Source organism: Synchiropus splendidus, chromosome 18, assembly GCF_027744825.2.
Source record: "Synchiropus splendidus isolate RoL2022-P1 chromosome 18, RoL_Sspl_1.0, whole genome shotgun sequence".
In the NCBI taxonomy this organism is placed as follows: Eukaryota; Metazoa; Chordata; class Actinopteri; order Syngnathiformes; family Callionymidae; genus Synchiropus; species Synchiropus splendidus.
Window position 1 is genome coordinate 611,410 of NC_071351.1, and position 24,123 is coordinate 635,532.

The following is a 24,123-nucleotide window of genomic DNA, read 5'->3' on the forward strand; positions in this document are numbered from 1 at the left end:
GCGCAGCGCGTGCGGGGGTGTCGTGAGACCGCTAGATGGCGCCCATGCACTATAACCCGCTGAGCAGCGCCACCGCCTCCGGCCGCAGGGCGGCGCTGGCGGCGCCACGCAATGGGGCGGTGGCGGCCGAAGAAGTGTGGAAGCAACTCGCCTCGCCTCGCTTGTCGACATCTTGTGATGGACTAACCTCGGTAAAGCAGGCCCCGGGCTGCGCTGAGGGAGGCTGACGCCCGGGTGACGCCCGGGTGACGCGGGCTCCACCATGGCGGAGACTTCCGCCGCCGCCGCCGCCTTGCTCCGCAGCCAGAAGGCGAAGCTCATCGACATCCTGAGCGCAGACTCCGACTTCCTGCTGCAGCACGCAGACGCGCGCTCGCTCCTCTCTGCGTCTGCGTACAAGAGGGCGCGAGCTGTCAGCGACCCCTGTGGACAGGTGAGGGACGTGCTGGACCACGTCCTCCAGCGCGGCCCCGCGGCTTCCCAAGGCCTGCTGGACCTTCTGGGCAGCAGCGCGCTGCAGGAGACCTTCCCTCTGCTCAAAGACCTGACCGTGGAGCGCCAGTCTTCGGGTGAGACCGACACGTTTGACCGGCATGGTTTTGATCAAAGACGGCTTCCAGGGCCCCCGGTGAAGAGAAGGTGTGTGGGCCACGCCGAGCGTCCACCTGGGCTGGTGACGGAGAAGCAGCTGATGATGGTGGCGCGCGTGCTGGGCCGGTCCTGGAAGGCCATCGGGAGACAGGCTCTGGAGATCCCTACTGTGAAGCTGGAGCAGGTGGAGGAGGACCATCAGACCCACGTGGAGCGAGTCTTCGCCATGCTGCGCATCTGGCAGAGCTGCCAGAGAGACCAGGCCACGGCGGCACACCTGCACTTCCTGTTGAGTCAGGAGGACTGCGCACTGCCGGCGGACGCCATTCACTTCCTGCTGGAGACAGACTGAGGCGGAGCGTCAGCGCGCTGACTCTCTGCTGTGATTGGTCGGTCCCGAGAGCGGGGTGATGTGACATCAGCGAGCTGGACCAGGGATGAAAACAATCTGACAAAAGGACTTTATTGTGCCTCTTCTGTTTATATGGCTTCTCTTTGTATACAAATAAACAGTTGGCAAAAAACATAATCTCAATGTTCGTCACCTGCAGACGATGACATCATCACACCACTTGAGTGACAGCACCATGACGAGGACATTCCATCGGGCTGCACGCACGCACGCACGCACACACACGTCCTAGTGGGGACCTCTCGTTGGCATAACCCTTTCTCATGAACCTAACCACCCAAAACACATCACCTTGACCAGGACAAACAGAAACTGAAAGGTATTCTGAGGTTTTCACCCTTAAATCGAGGCTTGGATTTGTGGTCCCCACAAAGGCATAAGGTCTTCACAAGTGTTCTGTCAAGAATTGGTCCCCACGAGTCAGGATAAACCTGCTTCACACACACACACACAGATCCTATTGCTTGTACATGTTTTCATTCCAGCTCTTGATCCAGAAACATTTTGGCAACATGGACTTAACCAAGGTCATGAAGATGAAGATGAAGGTTCGGGTCCCGCTCGCTTCCCTGCTGCTGTTCAGTCACATCTGAAATGGGATTGAAGTGAAATCCTCTCTTGCAGCGAGCAGCTCCGGTTTGGTCCCCTCACTGAAAAAAGCCCTGAGTCTGAATCTGCTTGTCTCCGTCGGTCAGGAGGTGGAGACCTGACTCCGGTTCGGTCCCCACGATGCCTCCAACAGGAGGGAGCAGGCCAGTGCGACTGAGGAGCAAACACTCACCAGTGGAAGGCTCCTGATATGTAAAGTCCTCACTGATCAATCAACTGAGAAAACCCTGAAAGTGCTACACGTGTGGTCCCAGTCTGCCCGAGCACAGGACGAGGAGGGGGGGGGGTGTCACCAAATTAGAACTTTGGCACGGTTTGGGCGCCCTCTGCTGGCCACACTAGAATAGAAAGAACCTGACCAGCCGCTGCTCCAGAGCTACAGACTGATTATCGATCCACGGGCCCGAAGAGGCTCCAAGTACAAGGAAGACAAGTCTTCTGGGGTCAAGTCAGATGTGGAGAGGAGAGAGGCGATGGCTGGGAGGAGGAGGAGGGGTGAGGCGCCGTCTCTCTCCCGCCTGCTGCTGGAGACGGACCAGGACACCCTGCCGCACCTGGACGTCTGGACTTGTGTGCTTCTCTCAGCGCCCCCTGCTGGATCCTGGACCACCGAGTCTGTAAGGCTACGGCTCCGCTGAGAAGGTCCAGATCAGTGGGTCGTCTTCGGACACCCCAGGTGGCCCCAGGACTCCCCTTCGCTCTCCTCGCCGCCTTCCTCCTCGTCTTCCTCGTCCTCCTCCTCCTCTTCTTCCAGCGATGGCTCGCCCCCGTTCTCCACCGCCCAGCTCTCCTCCTCGTCCTTGACCTCCTGCTTGATGGGGAGAGGGGCGGGTGGCGGGGTGTCACTGCGCTCCGTCTGCTCCTCGAAGGCTTCCGGGTTCTCCAGCATCTCCCTGATGAGCGGTGGCATCGGACCGGGGATCTCCATCTTCAGCGTGATGGCTCGTTCCGCTCCTGCACAGGTGCATGATGGGAAAGTGTGAATGACAGCGTGCTTGAGGCCAGTGTGGGAGCTCCAGGTGTACAAGGCTGCTCCAATCGGGGAAAACAAATGGAAGGTGGTTTTCCCACGAGGAACAATGGAAGGTGGCCTCTGACCTTTGGTGCTGATCCCTCGGAGGTCGGTGATCTTCATCAGCATGCGGGGGAACATGTGAGGCTTGTCGGGGCGCCGGCGGCGAGCGTAGATCTTCAGAGCCTCCAGGAGAGGCTCCTGCAGCTTATCCACCTTCTGAGGTTCCTCCAGGTCCATGCGGTCTGCGGACAGAACCAGAACCAATGGTCAGACACAGGAATGGTGACATGCTCCTGTCGTCCAGAGGCGAGTTATTCCACTCCCTGAAGGGCCACATGAGAAACTCTGAGAACTGCTGTGACGGGCCACCATCAAAAGAAAGACAGCGATGACGGGAAAATACCCAAAATATATACTTGAATGACAAGGACAAAATGAACCTAAAAAGATTCAATGTCATTAAAGAAGTGTAAATATGCCATGAAACTTATTGAAATATTTCATTTTATACACATTTCATTTGAATAGAAATCAACGCAACTAGGGACCAGACGTTCAAGATAAAAAGTCATGTAAAAACACAAAATATGGCCAATGAAAAGAATGTATATTTATATATTCACTGCTGAAGTGCTGGCGGTGATGACTAAAAGAGAAAGAACACAAAAACATATTAGTTATAGTTTTAGTCTGTCGTCAAAAGGGCCACGTAAATACAGGCATGGGGTCGCATATGGCTCCCGGGCCGCACTTTGCCCAGGTCTGCTGTGGTCCATGTGTGTCGCAGTACCTCCACAGATGAGACAGATGGCGCTCAGCAGACCCGTCTCAGTGTCGTCCATGTCCAGCGGGAGCAGCTGGCCGGCAAAAGCGAACACGAGGTCCGTCAACGGCCCAAAGCCAGCATTGTGCATCTGCGTGCGGTTCAAGGTCAAACCATCCGAAAAGGTCATGGTGTCTTGCTCCGGCGTGTAGCGCGTGCAGATCCTCAGCATCTGGGAGCAAATCAGAGCACTTACTTCTCCCACAGCACCAGGAGCATCGGCTCCGCGTCCACGCCAGGTGAGCCGGGGGCGGCGTGTCCCTCACCAGGATGTCCAGGCAGGCAGACTTGAGCAGGGTGATCTGGTCGGCCATGCTCAGCGTGGTGAATCCCGGCAGCCGCTTGGCAAACTCCACGATCTTGATGATGCACTTGGTGGAGAGCTCGCTGAACTTGTCCCACAGACCCAGGTCCAGCTGGACCCGGTGGTCGGAGCTGGAGTTCTGGGGACACACAGACACTTTGAACCATCCCACACAGACACATACAGTGGGTCCAGACATGAAAGGCTGGAGGGTCAAAGGTCGACCTGCCTTAAAAACACACCCCCTCAACCTCATTTCCTGTTCAGGGCTGTCATGGGCAGCTGCCAAATGTCATGTGAAAAGTAACGTAACTTTTGCTCAGTCGTCGGATGACTGGTGACTGGTTCAGCTGTGCCTTTTGAAAACGTTTGAAAACATCATAACTGGGTTCCGGTGTGGTTGGGATCGCCATGAGAGGTCGTGCTGTGTGTGTGTGTGTGTGTGTTCTTGTACCTTTTCAGCCCACAGAGTGAGGACATCTCTCACCTTGTCAAGCCTCAGTTTGAGGGTTTAAACTAGAAAATACCTTGGTCATTTTAGTCTGGTTCACAGTGAAGGTTAAGTTCAGACATGTGTTGTAGGGGGAGAGGCTGGGGAAAGGGTTATGTTAATGTACGTCACCTCTAAGAGAGAAGGTGTGTGTGCCTGTGGTGGGGCTTGTTTATACTGCCTCGTGGGGACCAAATCTTCACAAAACACTGTCTGTGTGGGGACCTTTTTTACTGGTCCCCACAGGTCCAAACTTCAATTTGAGGATGGATGAAGACTGAAAATAACTGGGTTCCAGTTTGGTTCAAGAGTCCTGGTGATGGTGAGCCATGTGTTCTGGGTGGTTAAGAGGCTGGGGAAAGGGTGACGTCAATGAGAAACCTCCCCGTGTCCCCACAGGGAGAGCAATAGAAGCATGTGTGTGTGCGACTCACAGTGGTGTACTTGCCCAGCTGGCACAGTGAGGGGAAGGTCTCCTGGTGAGCTCTGCTGACTTTGCTGACCAGCTCCTCCAGCTCGCCGCTCAGCTCGTAGCTCTCCGGCAGGACGGCCTCCTCCTTCACGTCCTTCTTCTTCTTGTTGCGATCGTTCCTCACAGCTGCAGGACGACGCACAGCAGAACATGTGAGAAGACGCTGGACCACGCCCCCCCCGCCGCCTTCCTTCCTCCGAGGATATCCATGAATAGCAGAAGCACAACGTGATCCTCACACAGGGAGGGAGGGGCGGGGCATCTGACCGACGCAGGTGTGCTGACTCACCTTCCTTGGACATCCCCACCTCAAAGCACTTCTGCAGTCGGCAGTACTGGCAGCGGTTGCGCGTGACTTTGTTGATCTGGCAGTTCTTGTCGCGGTGACAGGTGTAGACCATGTTCTTCTGGATGCTGCGGCGGAAGAAACCCTGGAGTCCCCAGAAGAGGGCGGGTCAGTGGGGACCAGTGTCTCTGCCACGCCTGCCTTCTCTCACCTTGCAGCCCTCGCAGGAGCTGACCCCGTAGTGGTACCCTGAGGACTTGTCCTGGCACACGAAGCAGGGCTTGTAGACCCGGGGAGGGGGCGGGGGGGACGGTGAGCTGGGGACCATCTCCTCCGAGCTGGTGCTTTGGGTCTCCACCGCTGAGGATACCAGAGGACAAGCTCAGTCACATGACCCCACCTGATCCTGCCGAGACGGCGCCATCTGCTGGCCTCCCAAACAGCTCAGATAGGAGGAGCTCCAGGGCAGATCCCATCCTGGTCCACAACAGCGGCTCGACTTGAAAAGTCAAACACAAACAAGCCCCGCCCCTCCAGCCCCCCACCCCCATTTCCTGGCCCTAAATTCCTCGCTGCAGAGCAGCCAGGTTTTACTGGGAGGCGTAAGGGGCCCATAAAGGCGTCCCAGAGCTGGACCGGCTGGCCTGCACTTTATAGGGACTCAGTCACCTCGGGCAGCTTTTCATGCCAGCAGCTGTGCCCCCCTCCACCACCCCGCCTGTAAAAAAAAGCCAATCATAAAATGAAAAACAGGGAGGCTCTGAAATTCTTACTTTAACTGCCTACCCCCCCACCCCCCCATCCCCAGAGCACCTTCCATGGGAAGCTCCTGCCCCTCCTCCTCCTCACACCCAAGTCCAAGCACAAAGATGGCTGAGCTTTTTACAAGCAGGGACTTGAAAAAGAGCGGGACAGCATAAAAGCAGGAGTCAGGATCCTGGCCAGACGGGGTCCGAGACCTGGAGGAACCGGTCCAGCCTCATGAACAGAGGTGGGTGGCTTGGCATCAGAAAGTTCTTTGAAGTCCAGCAGAGGAGGCTTGGACTTCACTTGGCTGGAGGGCAAGGTTCAGAGGGAGGCGAGGACTCTGCACAAACAGCCGGAACACGTCACCATGACAACCACAACAACAATCGTCGCGCATCAGGACACACCCACTGGCTGCAACTGCTGCTCTGGTGGTCGCAGCATGCTGGGGACAAGTGAAGTGAAGTCAATATGTTTGAGTGTGTGTTTCACCTCATGTGTCCGGAGACAGAGGCGGTGAAGTCATGACAGTGAGAAGGTGTTGAGGAGATGATCCCATGGACTGGCTGCCATTCTTTCTCTCCACTCTACTGTAGAGCTCCAGTGTGTTGATCCCTCCCTCAGTCAAAGCAGCGCTGCTGTGGTGCGCCGCGCTCCTCTTCCCACACACTCACAGCCAAGAAGCCGCTCACATGCTTCAACAACTTCCAGCTGTTTCTAAAGCTGATGCGCCTCTAACTGGACCACACTCTTTCACCACAGAACCAGGGAGGGAGGGAGCCGCCACCAGGCCAAAGACTGTCTGCGGTGCAGAGCTAACAGAGCTAACGGCTAACCTGACCTGTCTGACTTCCACTCAACTGTATTGATGCTCATGGACTGTCAACGTTGGCTCTGGGCTTTAAAAGGTGGCTCTGAACAACTAAACGCACCACAAAATACATGAGAAGAGAGGAAGAATCACTGTTGTTATGAAGCAAGTTCAGGCAGAGAAGCCAAGGATTTGTCTGGAAACTACAGTCACATCATGCAAAAGAGAAGTGATCCCATCCAAACAGTGATTTCAAGTCAGTCAACACATCAATGAAGCATGATCTATTGAGCCATATTGCCGCCTCTTTCTGGACACATGGGAAACAAAGACATCTTCTGCCATGTGTTTGTGCAAACAGCCTGGCAACAGAACAAGCCAGTGTCAGTAGCTGCAGTGTTTCACCAGTCAACAGGGAGTTTCTACAGGACTTGAAGCACCAGTGAGCTTTGGCCCAGGCTCCTGTGGTGCTGTCAACCAAGGCGCCGTGGCCAGAGAGAGGGTGAAGAACACTTAAGATGGTTAAAAGGTCATTAAAAGTAGTTTATTACAATTGGGTTTCAGAGTCCTGGTGAAGGTTAGCCATGTGCTTTTGATGGTTAGGTGGACCTGAAGGAGCGCTTTATTTCTTAAACAGTGATGAGGTCAGGTCTGATTGGAGCCTTCTGTCTCCATCACTCCAGCCGACAGCAAACGTGCAGCTCACTCACTCAGGTTCCCAGCTCGGACGGAAATAACTGAAGGTGACTGCAAGTGGCTGGGTGACTCTTTCTGGGTCGAGCCACCAGCGAATTCAGCTCCAGAGAGGGAGAGTGTTGCAACACTTTGACAAGCAGTACTCACAGCAGCCTGTGTGCCTGCGTGTACAGGGCTGTGTGGGGACCAGTTCTTGACAAAGCACTACTCAGCCCCCACGGGTCCAAACCTCAACTTGAGGATGAACATTTCAAAATAAGCGGGTCATTGTCACTGGGTTTCAGTTTGTCCTGGTTAAGGCCATGTGCCATGTGTTTTGGAGTTTGGCTGAGAAACCTCACAATGTGTGGGTGTGCGCGCGACTTGTTGCAGTGACTGACGCTTCAGTGGAGTGAGCGGCACATGAGCGAGCGGCGGGAACAGCTGGAGGCAGTTTCCCTCTCTGCCTTTCTTTCCAGATCATTTGTGTAAAGCCCTTCTCCGAGGCGCCCACTCGCTGCAGTTAATCCTCAACTATTCCGAGCGTCTCCTATCAGTGTGTCGAGTGCGAGCTCAGGCGTGTGGGACTCTGGCTCCTTCTTGTCCACACAACCAGCAGCTTAACAATCTACTCCAAAAACACACGACACAGACCTGAGGATGCATCACGTCCTGAGGAACATATGCTGACCTGGGAGTCGTCCCCACCACACTATGGAATCGACACACCGGTCCAGGTTTGTGGCTCAGGGTCAGGAGGTCACTGCTGAAGTCCCTCTGAAGGAGCTTCCAGCTGGACAGAAGCAGCAGCAGGGCATCAGATTGTGGAGGGGTGGTGGTGGGGTGGAGGCAGAGCTGGCAGTGAAGCCTGGCTATGGCAGACCAGAGGGTCAGCATGAGCCACGCCCGACTGGATTTTGTCTGCTTCCTAATGCAAGCCCCAGCACTTCCTTCCTCCTTCCAGTCCTGCCCCTCCCTGTGAGTCACCTGTCACTCACCATATGGTTCTGCAGTGGGGAGCTGCGGTGCCAGGAGACTGACACCAAGTCTCATCTCACCCGCCTTGCTCCCACCTGGCCCAGTGTCTCAGCAGTGCTAAGCTCTCACACAGCCAGTCTGCCGCTCTTTCTTCTTCACTGCACCTTCGTCAGAGGCTTCCTGGATGAGCCAAGACAACGTTTGGCGAGAGGGCGGCTCCCCCACCCCCTTCCTGCCGGACACATCAGCTTCACACGGCCCGGCTCACCCACTACTCACCAAGACGCCTGTCCTTGAGGTGAGGGCCACTAAAGTTGAGGAACACACGCTGGAAGCTTGGTTTCTGTGGGAGGAGTGAAGTGCCACCTCTGTCACACCAGCACTGCCACGCTACCACAACAACGATGGCAGCATTTGAAGTCACTCCGGCGACGTGGAGCACTTCAAAGATCCAGCCGTGAGCCAGGTGCCAGCAGGCCCGCTCCGGAAGGAAGCAGTCCAGTGAGGCCGCCACAGAGAGGAGCCCGTCTCCTGAGCCATCCATCACCTCGGCGCGCGAGGAAACAGACCAGCGCAGCATCAAAGGGAAGCCTTTGATCCATGGCTGCAGCACACTTCCTCTCACCATCTGTTGCCTCACACTCACCTGTCTGCCTCACTGACGCCGTGGTGCAACACCTGCGGGTCTCAGTCACCTGGTTATCTACGGCTCCGTGCAGTCAGCTGAGACTGGGTGAATGCTATCAGCTGCGGCACCACGCGTGGTCAGCAGGAGCAAACACCCGACTCTTTTGTCCAAAACAACCACACGGTCACATGAACTCAACATGAACTCCACAGCAGCGTCTTCATCAGGCTGCACACAGGCCAGGAAGTCACCTGGGCAGTGGGCTTTCAGACAAATCCTCAAATGATTCTCCAATTCTTCTACAGCCACCATCAGTCCGCAGCAGGCCTCGCTCCATCTGAGGCGTACATCCAGATGTCAGAGCTTTATCTGCCGCTGTGAAGATTCTGGAGATGTGGCTGACTGTCCAAGACCAACCTGGGCAAAGTGCGGCCCCGGGGCCATATGCGCCCCAATGCCTGTATTTCTGTGGCCCGTTTGACATCAGACTAAAACTATTACTCATATGTCCTCATTTTTTTCACTTCAGCAGTAAATATAGCATGTTCTTCTCTTAAGACAAAAAAAGTCTTCTTTTCATTGGCCATTTTTGTGTTTTTCTCGTTCTTCAAAATACATTGAAAGAATACTGAAAATATATTTTGAAATAAATAGCCTTTTTATCTTGAACGGCTCGTCCACAGTTGATTTTGATTCAAATTAAGTGCATATAAAAAGGAAATATTTCAATAGGTTCCTGGTACATTCACACCTCCTGATATCATTAATGACTAGTGGTGGGACTTATGAGTTAATTGTGATTAATTAATTACAACATTATTACGATTAATTAACTACAACAAAGAATTATTTCATTGAACTGAACAGTGTGCTCTCCAGACAGCAGGGAAGCTTTGTCAGTGCAGGAGTTCCTGCTCCACTGATCCCACTGATGCAGCTAGGATGAGAACAACAACAACAAACATGGAGGAATCCTCCCTGAACCAAAGCAAACTAAAGCATCTGTTTGCTTTGGTTCAGGGAGGTTTTTCACTGCACAAGGTCCAGGGTTTCCACCACTCTGGATGGACTTCAAATATTATATTATAATACATGAAAAGAGCTTGAGTTGAACTCAGGTGATGTCAAGACTTGAATACAGCCACCATGGTGGTTTCTTGTCAAACTGATGCAGGAGAGACAATATTGTCTTGTTTAAATGGACGTGTGGCTCCATCATTGGATTCAGTCATAGACCACATTCATTCACATGGAAGAACGTGGCTTCTTCTGGCCAATATTCTTGCACCATTCAACTGTGATTCATTCATCACAAATCATCTCCTTGACCAGATTATTTTTTCCATCAAATCCCAGCCCTATACGCTCAACAGTGGGCCTGTTCCGGGGACATGACCAAACATTCCAGACAGAAAACCACGTGCACAGACGCTGCAGGGCGGGAGGTGGCAGGTGGGCGCTCAAAGCTCACGTGCACTCTGACCATCCAAAGGCATGTATGGTCTCAGGCCTCTCTCAGAAGCCTGGAAGCTTTCATGTCAAGCAGAAGTGAACTCTACTCCTGACTTCATGTGGATGGTTGGGGCCCTGCAGACTGACGCACACACAGTGGCCCCTCCGGCTCGCTAATCTTTTAATTGAATCTTTTGTAATTATAATGAAATAACTGCAGCCTTCCATCAGGGGGACAGCGATCGGCCCAGAAGGTGTCGGCGGTCGCTGGAAGCTTTGAGCGCCCCATCACATCTCAGTGCCACAGTGAAGGGAAACCAAACAGGCGGGTCCGTGTGGAAATGAGAGTCCGGCTGACGGACGACTGCAGCGGCTCCGCTCCACACACTTGGTGAGCGGCGGGGCTTTGAGGAGGGATGAAGGACCCGGCCCGTCCGGGAGAGAACAACACACGTCCCCCAGGCGTGACCCCAGAGACCCGCTAAGTGTAATTGCCTCATTCTTCTGCGTAAATGGACAGCGAGGAGATGGCGAGCCCCGGCTCTCTGGCAGTCCACTAATTCACTTCCCACTGACAGACGACTACATCAGCCTCCATTATCCGGCGTCACACGAGCGGAGCTGCTTGAAAGAGGTTTGTGTTCCGGGGTGACGTGCCACCGTGAACTTCAGCAGCACAAGGTTGCGTTTGAAGGTTCCCAGTCGGTCTCAAGAGATCCATATGAGACGGCTCAGGAGCACCAAGAGAAGGGACCGGCTGCAACCGGCCGTGCTCTGAGGATCAGGTTTGGGGCAGCGTGAAGGCTTGAGCCAACAAAGAACCGGGATCCATCTTGGTGTGGCCCTTCGAGTCACAACGGGCTTGTTCTGGTGTTGACTCGGCGTGAAAACCGTCTCTGCTCATCCTCAACTTGAGAGAGACACCATATCAGAACAATATTACACAGACAAGTGTGGCGCTTAGGGATGCTCCGATCGATCGGTCCCAGATCATAGTCAGCCGATTTCAGCGTGATGGCTGAATGCCGATCACGACCTGTCACTGCCGCTCACACTCCCCCTCTCCCCCTTGATTCCACAGTTTGAAGCATGTCCAGTTTGCGGTGGATTCCGGGTGAGATTTGAACCAAGAGCCCAGATCACTCCTCCTCAGAGGTGAGCACGGTGGCCACCTCACTTGACATGAGCCACCCGGACCGTGCGGCGGTCACACAGTCCTGACTGATGAAAGCAACAAATCTCGTTTCAGGGAGTGGGGGGTGGAGTCCCCTTGTTAGGCTGGGACTCCGCTCGCTGACAGAGCATCTGTCTTCATTACAGCTCAGCCAGTCTGCATGACAGCCACTGAAACCTCACGAAGAATGAAGACGGATGACACACACACACAGACAGAATAGGAACACAAAGCAGGAGTGCAAACAGAAAATGGACTCACATCCCAAAATATTCCCACAGCAGGAAGACGGATAAGATATTTTCCCCACCGCTCCTTCCCCTTTATTGTTTTTCCACCGCCGTATCTGTCCACTGCCCCCCCTTCTCTCCGACCCCCCACCTACCGCTCGGACTTTGGTCCTCTCACTGCGGCCCCCCGGACTCTGTTGTTCTGCTTAAGAGGAAGCAGCGGCAGGCGGAGAGCGAGGAGCAGAGAAGAAAAGCTCCACAGCTTTCCTTCTCATCCCACATTTCTGATTTATTCATCCGTTTATCCGTTAAATTATTCATCTGCTTATTAATTCATAGCTGTTTGGCTCCAGAGGAATATCATTATCCGTCCAGCGTCCGGGAGCGAGGAGGAGCGCGCCGCCGCTGCCGCAGCAGCCTCACGAGGAACATCTGTAATGTTCAACAGCCACAGCCACATGAACTTTTCATGCCGCTCCAAACTCGTGCTGAGGTCAGGCCTCAGGTGCTGGCGCTCAACCTGGGCTCTGGACGGGCAGCGCACACACGGGACACACATGTGGGCTGGCAGCAGATGATATCATAGCAGAGCTGCTCTCAGCTGAGGAGCCTGTCAGCCCACCCCCACCCCCCGGCCCGAGCCCTGAGGGGTAAACATGCTGCTGCAAGGGCAAGCGAGACAGAGAGAGAGAGAGAGAGAGGCAGGATGCCACTTACACTGAAGGCTGCCGCTGCCCGTCCAGGCGAAGGAGTCCAGGCCTGCAAAGAAGGGGCTTGCCTTCCGCAGCATGCATGCGCCCCGGCTGCTGACATCATAGAGCTGGCGGGGGCCCATACCCAGCGCCTCCATGCAGTCAAACATGGTGCCCCCCCCCCTTCCTCAGCGTGACTCTGCAGCAGTTGTCAGCCTTCCTGCGTCGACGTCTGAAGCTCGGCTGCTCTGTCCTCTCCCTCCACCCCGAGCTCAGGCTGTCACTCGCCCACCTCCTCTCCTGCTCAGCTGGAATGCAGATTTCTTCCTGCCGGCCTGATCCAAGCGTGAGCAGCCCTCCGAAACCCCCCTCCTGCCGTCTGCTGGAACAGCCTCTCTCGCTGAGCTACGCTGGAGTGAACCAACTGCCTCGGTGTGACGTTCAGATCGGGGGAGGAGAGGTGGGGAGGGGGTAGTGGGGCAGAAGGGGAGGAGTCTGACCAGAGCAGCCGGTCCTATTGATGCATCAAACTTGATCTCCAGTGGTCTCTGGGCTGCTCTTCCTACAGTTAAGGCACGAGCAGAAACATTTCTCCGTCTCCACTCACACCTCCCCCACCCCCCCTCTCTGGCTTTCATGAATTCCTGGCTTTAATCGTAACCATATTCAGATCTGTCCTGCAGCATCTGCACACGGGAGCCACTGCTCCGCCACACTCACGAGCCCCTCCTCAGGGTTTGAAGGCCAACAGCCCTGCACTGCAGCTCGCCAGGTTTCCAGAAGAGAGATGGCTCCTCAGGTTGGTACAGTCTCAGAGCAGAAGGGAAGGCACACATGCCTGAACCAGGAGAAGGTCTTCAGCTATCATTCCGCACACGTCCTCCGACTCCAGGAGTTGGCCTTTCACCAGCATGAACCGCTGGGAACATGTTGCCACTCGAGATCACACCCGTGTACAGGCACGAGTTCACTCCATGCGTTCAGAAACCGGTAGCCAGGACAGACACCGGCGCCAGTGTTGACTCACACAGTCGTCCCCTGTCACACCAGGACCAGTGGTACAACCCGGCTGACAAAAAAAAAACACACCACTTCCTGTCAATCTGTGCTGCTGGCAAGTTGCTCGTCGCACACATGCACGTGCACGCATGCACACACGTTTGTACCGATATCCCATTGTGCGGTTTCTCACTGACACAATGCTTTCACCCTAAAGCTAACCACCCAAAACTAAACTGAACTGAACCAGGACTCAACCAACCAAACTTAAACTCAATCATAATGCAACAGTTATTTTGAAATTGAGGTTTGGACCTGTGGAGACCAGTAAAAGGTCCCGGTCCCTCGAGGGTAAAAGGTCCCCACAAAGTAGAGTAAACAAGGTCACACGCACCCCTCAGAAATGTCAGAGGACTGTGAGAAGTTTTGGGTCCAGCTGTCGGGTCATAAAGAGGAAGCGCACTGACACCAGTGACAGTAAAGCGTTTCTGCCCGGACGTCCTTGTCGACGTCGCTGTTAGCTGGACGTTTCAAAGTTTCTTCTCACAGCCTTTGTCTCCTTCCTGTTCTGCTGCCAGTTTCACTCACTTCCTGGAAAATAACAGTGATTCCCTGGTGCACAAGCCTCAGCCAAAACATCGCCACCGAATGCTGCGCTCACACACACACACACAACGGCAGTTCTGCTCCCACACTGCTGCGGGAGAGACACAATACCAAGACGTACGCTACGAGCCAAAGACGCTCACCCACAACTCTGGTGAGAGGATGCAGAAGAACGGCTTCAGTCTCAAAAGGGACGAGAAAAACAGAGGGTCGAAACAAAGAAGAGAAACCGGGCAGACGCGGCTGAGAAAAACACAACTTCAAGCCAGAGCAAAAAAGGTTTGGCACCACCAAGAGCATTTTAAAAGCAAATAATAATCTCAGATATGTGATGTCTGGATAACATTGACTCCAGTTACTCAGCGAGAGACGAGTGTTCTGACTTGGTCTGGAGTGACTGTTTCCTTCCCTGGCCAGAGACTCTGAACTCTAGAAGGAACCCCCACTGGGCCAGCAAGTTCTCCCCCAAATCTTTGCCCCGTCGTCCAGCTCACGCTAGTTATACTTCTGCACGTGAACATGCGCGTTCCTCACAGCCACATCCATCAAAGCCTCCCATCCAGGTCATACACATGTCCACTGCTGCATGTCCCAGGGTGCTTCTGAGAGATCTCAGCTTTTTTTATCTCTCCTGGCCATCGCTCAGCTGACTCTCACTCGCTGCTCCTGTTTTAGTTTTTTTAAGTTTCAGATTCAGGTGGCTGACAAACACTACACCCGACTCCAAAATGGCGACGGATGCGGCCTTTTCCGTCTCTGCGTAAACGACACCTGAGAAAGGCTGATCATCCAGCTCGGTGAGATGAGGGATTATTTCTTGTGCAATTAGCTTAGCGCTCCGAATGTCACGCTCGGACCGGCGGGTGCTGCCAAGCGTCAGCTGAGCTAAGAGCCTGCTGCGCCAAGAGCCTGCCGCGGAGGAACCAGCGGTCTCACTTTCATGAGCCCATAAAACTCTCCGTGCTTCGTCAAGTGCTGGCGCTTTAAATGGCGTGTTTAACTTGAAGGCACTTCCCTGCACACTTCCATTTGTGCTGCAGGATGCAAACTTTACATGACAGATTGAAAGAACCTCCACAGCAGACATGCTGCTGCTGAGTGAGCAGCGAGGAGGGAGAGACACGTCAGAGCGCCGGCTGTCACACCTAACCAGCTGTTGTGAGCGGCAGTGACAGGTCGTGATCGGCATTCAGCCATCATGCTGAAATCGGCTGACTATGACCTGGGACCGATTGATCGGAGCATCCCTAAGCGCCACACTTGACTGTGTAATATTGTCCTGATATTTTAGGTTGGCTATATTGATATTTAATACATAAATACTTGATACATAATACATAAATGCTGCTGCATTTCTCACATGCAGAACTGCAAGATTTTACTCGACTTCATCACAATTTTCATCCACATGATATTGTACTGAATTATCACGTTTCCACCTTAAAATAATGGCTTTTATGGCAATACAACACAAGGTATTGTATCACCACTCCAGTATGGGGATACGCAAAAGACACAGCTCTAGTCACCATCCACACTCAACTCAACACGGGCAAAAGTTCATATGAGGAACCGTGGCACAAAATGATCACATGACCTGGCTGTCATTGGAGTGTGAGAACAACGATGGCGTCGCCATCATGGGAGGATTGTGACAAAAACAATAAGTAAGGAAGGCGACGGAGCGCAGCACCATCATCGTAACGCGTCTGTCAGGGGCACCGGATGAGAACACGAGGACAGAAAGTCACATGGGAAACTACTGCACATAATGACATCGCACACAGCAGAAGACCTGCTGATGGAGAGGAGGAGCTTGACGCTCACTCAGTCTTCAGGTGAGTGTGGGCAGCTCAGGAGCAGGCCATGCGGCTCAAACGCACTGGCGTCTGACATGTGAGCCGGCATTCCCCGTGTCCCTCTGGCGCTCTCCACCAGACGTGTCTGCACCCCGGGCACTGCTGCCAAGAAACGCCACCTCCACTGACGGTGGTCAGAACATCTAAGCCGTCTGCACCAGGCTTCACAAAACTAGAGCCAGGCCAGCAGGGTGATGAGACACACAGTCACTGTGACGTGATACAGCTGTGTGTGCGTCAGAAGCGACAGCATGGGTCCAACTGCAAGTGGAGAGGAAAGCGAGCGGGACTTACAGAGGGCCGCCATCTCTTTGGGCAGGTCGGCGCCGAACCTCCCGAACAGGTTGCCATTGGCCAGCAGGTCGAAGGGCGAGTGGCTTCTCACTGGGTTGAAGGCGAAGGGGTAGACAGCAGGTGGGAATCCAGTCATGTGACCAACCTGCTGTTCCCGGTTGGTTGCCATGGTGACGCTGGAGCCGGACGACTGTCCAGTCAGGGTTAACTCTGGCAGGTCACAACTCGGCTCCACAGTCCAGTCTGCACAGGAGCAGGTCCACGTTCTGAAGAGAGGAGAGAGACTGCTTTATGATACCATCATCATCCTCACTGTCAATGATGTCACAACATCATGGGAGAGGAGAATCCGGAGCTTGGAAACAAAGTTTTCAGACAAAGGATGGGGGAGGAAAGAGTCCCACAGAGTTGTGAAGAGCATCCCGACCTCAGAGTCCATATGATTTCAATCAGCACAAGTGGGCTATAAAGAGTCCTCTGTTCCTGCGCCGCCCCCCCTCGCCCCGAGGAACGAAGGCCCAGACATGGGGCCCGCACTGTGTTTGGGGGGGGGGGGTTATTCCTGTCACAGCACCCCCTGGAGGGCCAGACGCAGCTGTCCCATAAACCTTTTCACTTCCAGCACTTCTCCTCCATCTTTCTCCCAGCTATCGATCCAGAACCTGCCGAGGTCTGTTCACAGCAGGGGAGGGTGATAGGACAAAAACATCACACCATGTTTCTTCATTATGAAATCAGGACTTTGACTTTACACAGACTTGAGACTAGTTTGCAAGTTTCTGCTCAGCGCGACCAAAACAAGGCACTGAAAAATGTAAACGTAGTCAAAACAACTGGAAAACAACAACACAGACGGAACTATAATATCAAGACAAGTGCCTGCCATTTGCACAACACCGCAGTCACCAACACACCATGCTGTGAAGAAGGTGTGTGTGGTCCAGTAAGAGGCGCAGCAGCTTCAAAAACAACTGAAAAGTTTCGCCTGGCTTGTCTGACCTGACCGTGAGCCCGCGACAAGACGACAAGCATAGATCTATGGCTCATAGAATTTGAGTGTTGCCACCTCACATCCTCATGTTGCACACTCGCAGTTCACGCTCATGAAGAAGAGCGGAGGCCAGTGAGAGTGAGCTTGGAGACAAATGCAAGTCTGGAACACACTATCAAAGAAAGCGCACATGCACAGTCACACTCTCTCTCTCAAACCCCCACCCGGTCCCCGTCTCTCCCCCAGCTCCGGCCCGCTCCTCTCTTGGCTCTCCGGCTCCTTCTCTTTCAACAGAGCCAGTTAATTACACCCTAGTGCTGCAGGCAGCTTCAAACCACCAGTCATTTAGAGTTCCATTACAGTAAACGGTTCCACATGTGCGTCCAGGGTCCATGCGGGCTCGGGTGGCCACGTTTCAGGAAGGAGCTGCCCCCATCTTACCAACAACAGCGCCCTCCTGGCAACCCTCTGTCTGACCACAGCAGCCGCCCAGAGCCTGCTCGGGCTCTCACCCCGTCTTGTCGGGCCCCCGGCCCCCGGTCATGGAGTTAAACAGTTCAACCGTGTGTCTCACACACAGAACACAAGGTTTCACAGTGAGACCAATGTGAGAAGGAGCACGAAGATTGTCTTGACTTCAAAATAACTGGTGATTATAATTGGGTTTGGTTCAGAGTTCTGGTTAAGGTGAGCCATGTGTTTGGGTGGTTAGGGTGAGAGGCTGGGGAAAGGGTTATGTCAATGACAAACCCCCCAATGTCCCCACAGGGACAGCAACACAACCGTGTGCGTGCGTGCGTGCGTGCGTGCCTCGTGAACTCGGAGCTCGTGAAAAGGGCACGTGTTGGCGAGGACACAGAGAAAACTTCTCTGGATGGTTTTTGTTTCCGTGTCTCTGGTGCAGCCCACAGACAAGAGCAGCATCTAATAAAGGGTAGAAAATAGAGCCAGGCGACTTCTTGCCACAAACACTGAGATGAATTAATCAAAAGTTGGCGTCAGCTCTCATTAACAGCCGCTTGTTTTGGCCAGCGAGTCGGGGTAGAAGGGGAATTTGGAGTGACCTCATGCCTGTTAGCCAGGGCGAAATGGGCATAGAGGGTCTCCCTGCTTCCCCTGAAACTGGCTGGAGCTGCCGGGACTTTCCGTCACCAAACCACATCTTCCTGCTCTTGTGGTCAGGTCCACATCAACAGAGATGGCATAGAACACGTCAACAAGGAAAAATTCCCACACAAAAAAGTCTGGCTGCAGTGGTCAGTGGCCGTGTGGCATTGCAGGGGGAGGGGGGGGGTAAAAAGACCATCTTCATCTTCAGCCCGATCACATGACGCCACATCACATCTCTCCATCTGTCACCAGCATCATGAAGTCTTCACAGTGGACCGGGCCTGCGCTCGGTGCTTGTCAGCCATATTGTCTGGGAGAAGACTAGGAGCAGAAGAGGGTGAAGTTGAGACAAGTGGATGGACTGGCTTCTCAGTCTGTCGCCGGGAGTGAAAAAAAAAAAAAAAGAAGAGACCTAGCACATCATTATCAGATGCCAAGTGACGCCTGGGTCTGTCAACACGAGCGGCTAATGGCTGAGAGACAGGCGGCCTCTGACAGCTCAGAGGCTCCAAACAATCCTGCATTCCTTCTCTTCAAACCCGTTTGACATCTGGTCCCGCACGTCGTCACACAAGCAGGCATTTGCTTAAACAATGCAAAGCAGCACAGCGACTAATCCTCCGTCTGCCCGGACCAACTCAGGTGTGTGTCAGCGCCGGCCCATGATGCAGCTCTTTGCTCTGTAAATCATTTCAGGCGAGCAGCGGAGGCGCTTCTCCTCGGTCCACCTCCATCAGCACCGCTCAGCAGGTCACATGACCTCTGTGAGTAAGCCAGCACTTGAGTAAACACAGAGGTGTTTTTCTGAAGAAGCCTCTGTGACCCACAACTGCTGGGATGTGTGCTCTGGACAAGTCTCCTTCTGTCTGAGGGGCGTTTCAGGAGTCAGCGGGTCGGTGCCACTCCTCACCAGCACAGTGGCACACCTGCAAAAATACAGGTCGGAAGCAGCGCAGAGAGATTCCTGCTTAATTACAGTGTGGCAGCAGCGGAAAGCTTCTCCAGTCTCCCGAAAACCACCTGTCTCGCCCGCCCCGCCCCGCCCCGCCGCAATTGCCAGAGGAATTCCAGACGCAGACAGGTACCAACAGGTACCGGATGTACCGCACAGCGCAGGCTCCTGACTGTCAGGGGGGTCAGGGGGCGCTAGCGTGCCACAGCTACATGGAACCTGCCTCCAACAAGGCGCTGATGTCCCAGACTGTGTCGCTGACGTTTGTCATGTCAGGGCGATAAATGACGACATCACCCTCTGTCTGACGTCAGCGGCGCTGAAAACAAGCTTCTCTCTCTGCGATTGTTGGTACGAACTGTGGCGCCGAGCTCAAGAGAAATTCTGCCTCGTTCGAGAGTCTCCGATGTCGTCTGGGTCACACGCGCCTGGTGACACTGTCCTGCAGTGACGCGATGTCACCACTGTGACGCCGAGGCGCAGGTCTCGGCAGGTCCAGGTGACCAACGCAGTGAAGGTTGCGCGCACCTGAGACCGCGCACACGCGCCAGCTCAGGTGAGTGACCTGCGGCAGAAGAGCCGTGACGTCTGCGACCTGGCCCAGACTAGTGGCAGTGGCAGTGATCAGGTCGCAGTCTCGCACCACTGGATATTTATCTGCTACGCAAATGAACGAAGCCGCAAAGTCACACGTAACAAGTGGAACCAGTTCACCAGGTGCGCCGGCCAAGTCCAACAGCAGAAGCCAGCCTACGAAGGGACACAATGAGACAGACACACCTCGGGCCGCATTCAAAGTGCAAAACACAACTTTTCCGACGGTGTCGAGAGAGAAGTGGAGCGCGAACACGCGCGCTACAGCGAGGCACGCGTGTGCGCGGAGAGGTCCGACTCACACGCTTTAGAGGAGCCGAACGAAACAGACAGACAGACGTGTGTGGAGACGCTCACGCTGCAGAACGCCACTCGATGAGCGCCAAAACAGCCGGAAGACTGACGACTCACTGACGACTCACCGGAGTTGGGCGGCGGCGGCGGCGGCGGGCGGACGGAGGGACGCGCGGGTTGATGGACGGGTCGGAAGAGCAGAGAGGAGCCGTTCATCTGCGAGTGTGTGACAGCACGCAGCACGGCAGTCCCCTCCCCTCCACTCACTCCTCCTCCTCCTCTCACAATCACTCCTTCACTCACGCTGGCACTGGCACGCGCGCGCTCAGATCACTTGACTCCGCGATCCAGACTCGGCCCGGGACGTCACGTGACCGAGGCATTCAAATATACAGCACACTTTTTTGGCGAGAGGCGTCACGCCTGCAGCCAGCTTGACTTCAGAGGAAGCCTGCTTCTCTCTTCCATCACTTCACCTCCTCCCTCGACCAGCTGCGGCCAGAGGACTCACACGTGCCTCACCACCACTTCACATCCGGCCTGTCTCAACTGTCTGTCCAGGGGCTCATCACCTGCTACGCCGAGCTCCCCAATCCCAGTGTCACAGCAGCTGCGAAACATCAGAACCGACACCACCTTTCGCCACTTCCTGTTTTGATGGCAGAGAAAAGCAAACTGTTGAGCGGAGGCACTGTTGCTCAAGGAGCCCCCTGGTGGACGCCGACGTCACCATGACACAAAAGTCTGTCAGGTGAGTGGTGGGTTTCAGTCGGCAGGCTGTGGCAGGGCTGTGGAGCGACTGTGACTGACCCTCTGCTCTGTGATGAATCCTCAATAAATCGCCCACCAATGCAGCGCCACGATGAAGTGGTGAGCGTGAAACACCGTGCTCCTCTCCAGCAGAAATCAGACGCAGTGTCTGGAATTGAAACGAGCAACATCTGCAGCGCAGCGGATGGCAGCGGCCGTTTCCTGTGCGATGGCAGCGGAGGTTTGGGCGCGGCCCTGCTCGCCGTCTGAGATCACAGAGTTTTGTGGTTCTGGGTGGAGGACTCTGGTGCTGCCAGCGAGCAGCACCTCAAACCTCAGAGTGGGCGCACCTCAACTGACAACGTCGCCCTCTGAAACCAGGTCGAGCCAACCAGCTCAGGAAAACGGTTCTGAGACATCCAGGACGACACCCCGGAAGTTCACCAGCTGACAAGAGTTAGCAACACAGTGTGCTCCGGCACCACGGCCACGTCACCATGCGGGCACCTGCCTCAGCGCGGGCGGACGGCCGAGAGGACCTCCTGACCTGTTCCACTGATGTGCTGCTGGGACACTTCAGCGAGAGGTGCCCACGAGGATAGCGATACAGACACGTGTGTGTGTGTGTGTGTGTGTGTGTCAGCAGCCAGAGATCAGAGGTGACCAGTGTTTGTGTTGGAGTGTCAGTGGAGTGTGCTGTTGTGAGAGATTTATGACGCGAGTGTGAGCAGCCGTTAATGAAGATGAAGTGTGGAGCTTCTCTCACCGGGCAGCCGGACAACACAACTGTCTGCCAGCCCCACACACACTCCCCACCATGAGCTCCGCTGGAACTATCACACCCGCAGGTGGTGGCTCCTGCTCACTGGGGAGGAGGGCGATAAGGTAACAAAAGGTTATTACGATACATGTTGTTATTTCCGTGATAATTACATTATAAATACACGTTCCTTCTCCTCCATGTGTTGGACACTACAGTCTCACTGTTTGATGATGGAACTCAGGAGTGGAGTTTGTCTCCAACACCACGGTTTGTTGACGTCTCAATAGAAGAGTGAAGTCTGCAGTGCAGAGATGAGCAACTCAATGTTTCAGGTCTCTGGTAGAAGCCGCTGGTGTCTGACAGGCTGCTCTGCCAGCTTTATTGAGGGGTTAAACTGAGCCGTCTGTCTGTCTGTCTGTCTGCTGTGTCTCATGTCTCTGAAGAGTTGACTTGAACTATGGAGCAGTCTGGACACAGTTCATCGGAAACATTGAGCCGTGTGTTTCCACTTGGGATGCCACATATTTCCATTCACAGTGGAGTACAGGAGCTGCCCGGGGAGGAGCCCAACCACAGGAGGAGGAGCTACAAGTGAGGGATATCAGAGGAGGCGACTGGGCAGTGATGCTGTTCATCACATGCGAAATATTGACAGTCGACTGGACTGACACACTGCAGGAGTCACATGCAGCTGTGACACGGAGTGAAGAAGGGACAGCGTTCTGGGTGGAGGGAACACTCCTCAGCCAGAGTCTGCTCCTGCTGGGTCAGCAGCACAGAACACGGTTCAGCCTGTCCACGCCCCCCCCACATGTGCCTCCAATAGAGGTGAGCAGAACTTCTGCCTCTACTTTCCCCCACAGCACAGTGATGTCATCCTGAACCCAGAGTGAACTCACAAAACTCCAGTCCCACCTCCCTCAGAGCCTCCATTCTCTCCTCCATCAGAGTGACGTGCACCCCACTTCTACCTCACTGAACCACGGCGCGTCCAGACGCTGAAGCTTTGGTCCGATGAGGAAAAAAGAAGTCAGAAGGGGAGGATGCAAATGAAAGAGAGGGGTGAGTGAAGGGGGGGGGGGGGCAGCGGGGAGGCAGCCAGGCCCACATATGGAAGTGATTCTGTAACTACTGCAAATCTGAGAGCTCAAAAGGAAAGCTCGGCTTTTCCAGTCCAGGAAGGAAGGAAGGGAGGAAGGAAGCAAGGAATGACTTGAGGAGGCCAGGAAACAAGGGAGGAGTGGAGGAGAGACGGATGGAGTTGAGAAGGCTACGGCTGACAGCGAGTCAAGACACAGCACGTCAACCGAAGACGAGCTCGACACACCGTGTGTGTGTGTGTGTGTGTGTTAATATTCTTGTGCGGACCAATCTTTGACAAGACACTGATCGAGAGTGTGGCGGTCATCAGAGTTCGGCCTCAGTTGGGTTCAGAGTCCTGGCGAAGGTCGCGTGTTTTGGATGGTTCAGTTCGGGCTGAGAGGCTGGGGAGAGGGTCATGGCAAGGAGAGGTCCTGGCCAAGACAGACATGTTCCCATGGCGAACACGGGGGCACCAGAGACCCGGCACAAGCACGCCGACTCACCTTCCTCACTTCGCCGTCAAACCTCCAAAAGTGCCGCACGTGGTCGGGATGGAGGTTCTGTCGGCGAACAGGCGCCTCCGAGATGATGTCCGTCATTTGGCAGCCGTGAGTTCGCAGCTGGACCGGTACCAAATCCGCCGACACAGAAGCGAAGAAGAAGAGCGCGTATTCCTGGCGCCGCAGCCCCCTCTAGTGGTGGGAATGGGTTACTGCGGCCCAATGCGAGTGACGTCAGGAACTGTGAGGAAGTCCATTCAAACGAGAGGTCCAGCTCCCCCCGTCACCCAGGACTGGACTCAGCGCTGCTGTATGTATGTATGTGTGTTCCATCTGAGTGGCCCAGCAGGACATGACGTCACAGGTGTCGTCCTTGTCACTGGCTGATCTGGTCCGCTGGAGGTACCAAATCGGTCCTACCTGCCGCGGGGTGATGACGTCACATGCCAAGGATACGTTCGTTTTTTCGGAACTGAATGGTGCGCACCCATGGTGTCTGTCCTGAAGAAAAACACAGGACAGACAATAGTCTATGTGGAGGATGAATGACTCAGCTAAATGAGAACACTACGTGTGTGTGTGTGCGTGTGTGTGTGAGAGAGAGAGATGACGTGAGTCCTTTGTGGTTCCGCTGCACAGATCGAATGGTCACGGTCACGTTTGTGTCCTGCTGTACCACGGCTGCCCACGCGAGGGCGCTGTCGGAAAGCCTCCGCTCTGGAAGTCTGGCGCCTGGGTGAACGCGCTCGGGTGCGCGGCGAACCCGGCCAACTTGGCGCCCGGCCGGTGTTTTCATCCGCAGAGTGTGTCACGGTGTGGACACGCTGAGCCCGGCCCCTGGTCCATGTGACCTCCGCGACACGCTTGGCGGATTTGCATCAAATGTGTTTCAGTAGGTCACATGCAGGGCGCACATGCAGCCGCGGGGGTGGGGGAGGC

General features: G+C 54.6%; 2 protein-coding genes across 5 annotated transcripts; one reads left to right on the forward strand and one right to left on the reverse strand.

Annotated features, from left to right (window-relative positions):
* Positions 1 to 28: 28 nt before the first annotated feature.
* Positions 29 to 1,082, forward strand: zgc:174906 (uncharacterized protein LOC571548 homolog). Its single transcript, XM_053848790.1, has one exon. The coding sequence runs from the start codon at positions 263 to 265 to the stop codon at positions 941 to 943; it is 681 nt and encodes a 226-aa protein (XP_053704765.1). The 5' UTR covers positions 29 to 262; the 3' UTR covers positions 944 to 1,082.
* rarga (retinoic acid receptor gamma a) lies at positions 900 to 23,717 on the reverse strand. Of its 4 annotated transcripts, none has more exons than XM_053848786.1 (9): positions 23,188 to 23,715; positions 16,148 to 16,413; positions 5,214 to 5,362; positions 5,006 to 5,147; positions 4,679 to 4,842; positions 3,717 to 3,893; positions 3,418 to 3,622; positions 2,711 to 2,869; positions 903 to 2,566 (listed from the first exon to the last, which is right to left on the reverse strand). In XM_053848786.1, exons 2-9 carry the CDS (start codon positions 16,314 to 16,316, stop codon positions 2,262 to 2,264), a joined length of 1,470 nt encoding a protein of 489 aa, XP_053704761.1. In that variant the 5' UTR covers positions 16,317 to 16,413; positions 23,188 to 23,715; the 3' UTR covers positions 903 to 2,261. The 4 variants fall into 4 exon arrangements, with proteins under 4 accessions (XP_053704764.1, XP_053704763.1, XP_053704761.1 ...); XM_053848787.1 differs by lacking the exon at positions 23,188 to 23,715 and adding an exon at positions 20,217 to 20,313; XM_053848789.1 differs by lacking the exon at positions 3,418 to 3,622 and having other exon boundaries at positions 900 to 2,566; positions 3,647 to 3,893; positions 23,188 to 23,717.
* Positions 23,718 to 24,123: the final 406 nt, after the last annotated feature.

Bases quoted from the DNA above. Each gene is read 5' to 3' on its own strand.
- zgc:174906 (XM_053848790.1), top strand. From the start codon at position 263: ATGGCGGAGACTTCCGCCGCCGCCGCCGCCTTGCTCCGCAGCCAGAAG.
- rarga (XM_053848786.1), bottom strand. From the start codon at position 16,316: ATGGCAACCAACCGGGAACAGCAGGTTGGTCACATGACTGGATTCCCA. The intron at 5,148-5,213 runs GTGAGAGAAGGC...TGGGGACTCCAG, and splicing joins GCTCCTGCGAGGGCTGCAAG to GGTTTCTTCCGCCGCAGCAT. The intron at 4,843-5,005 runs GTGAGTCAGCAC...GTCGTCCTGCAG, and splicing joins GGTGGGGATGTCCAAGGAAG to CTGTGAGGAACGATCGCAAC.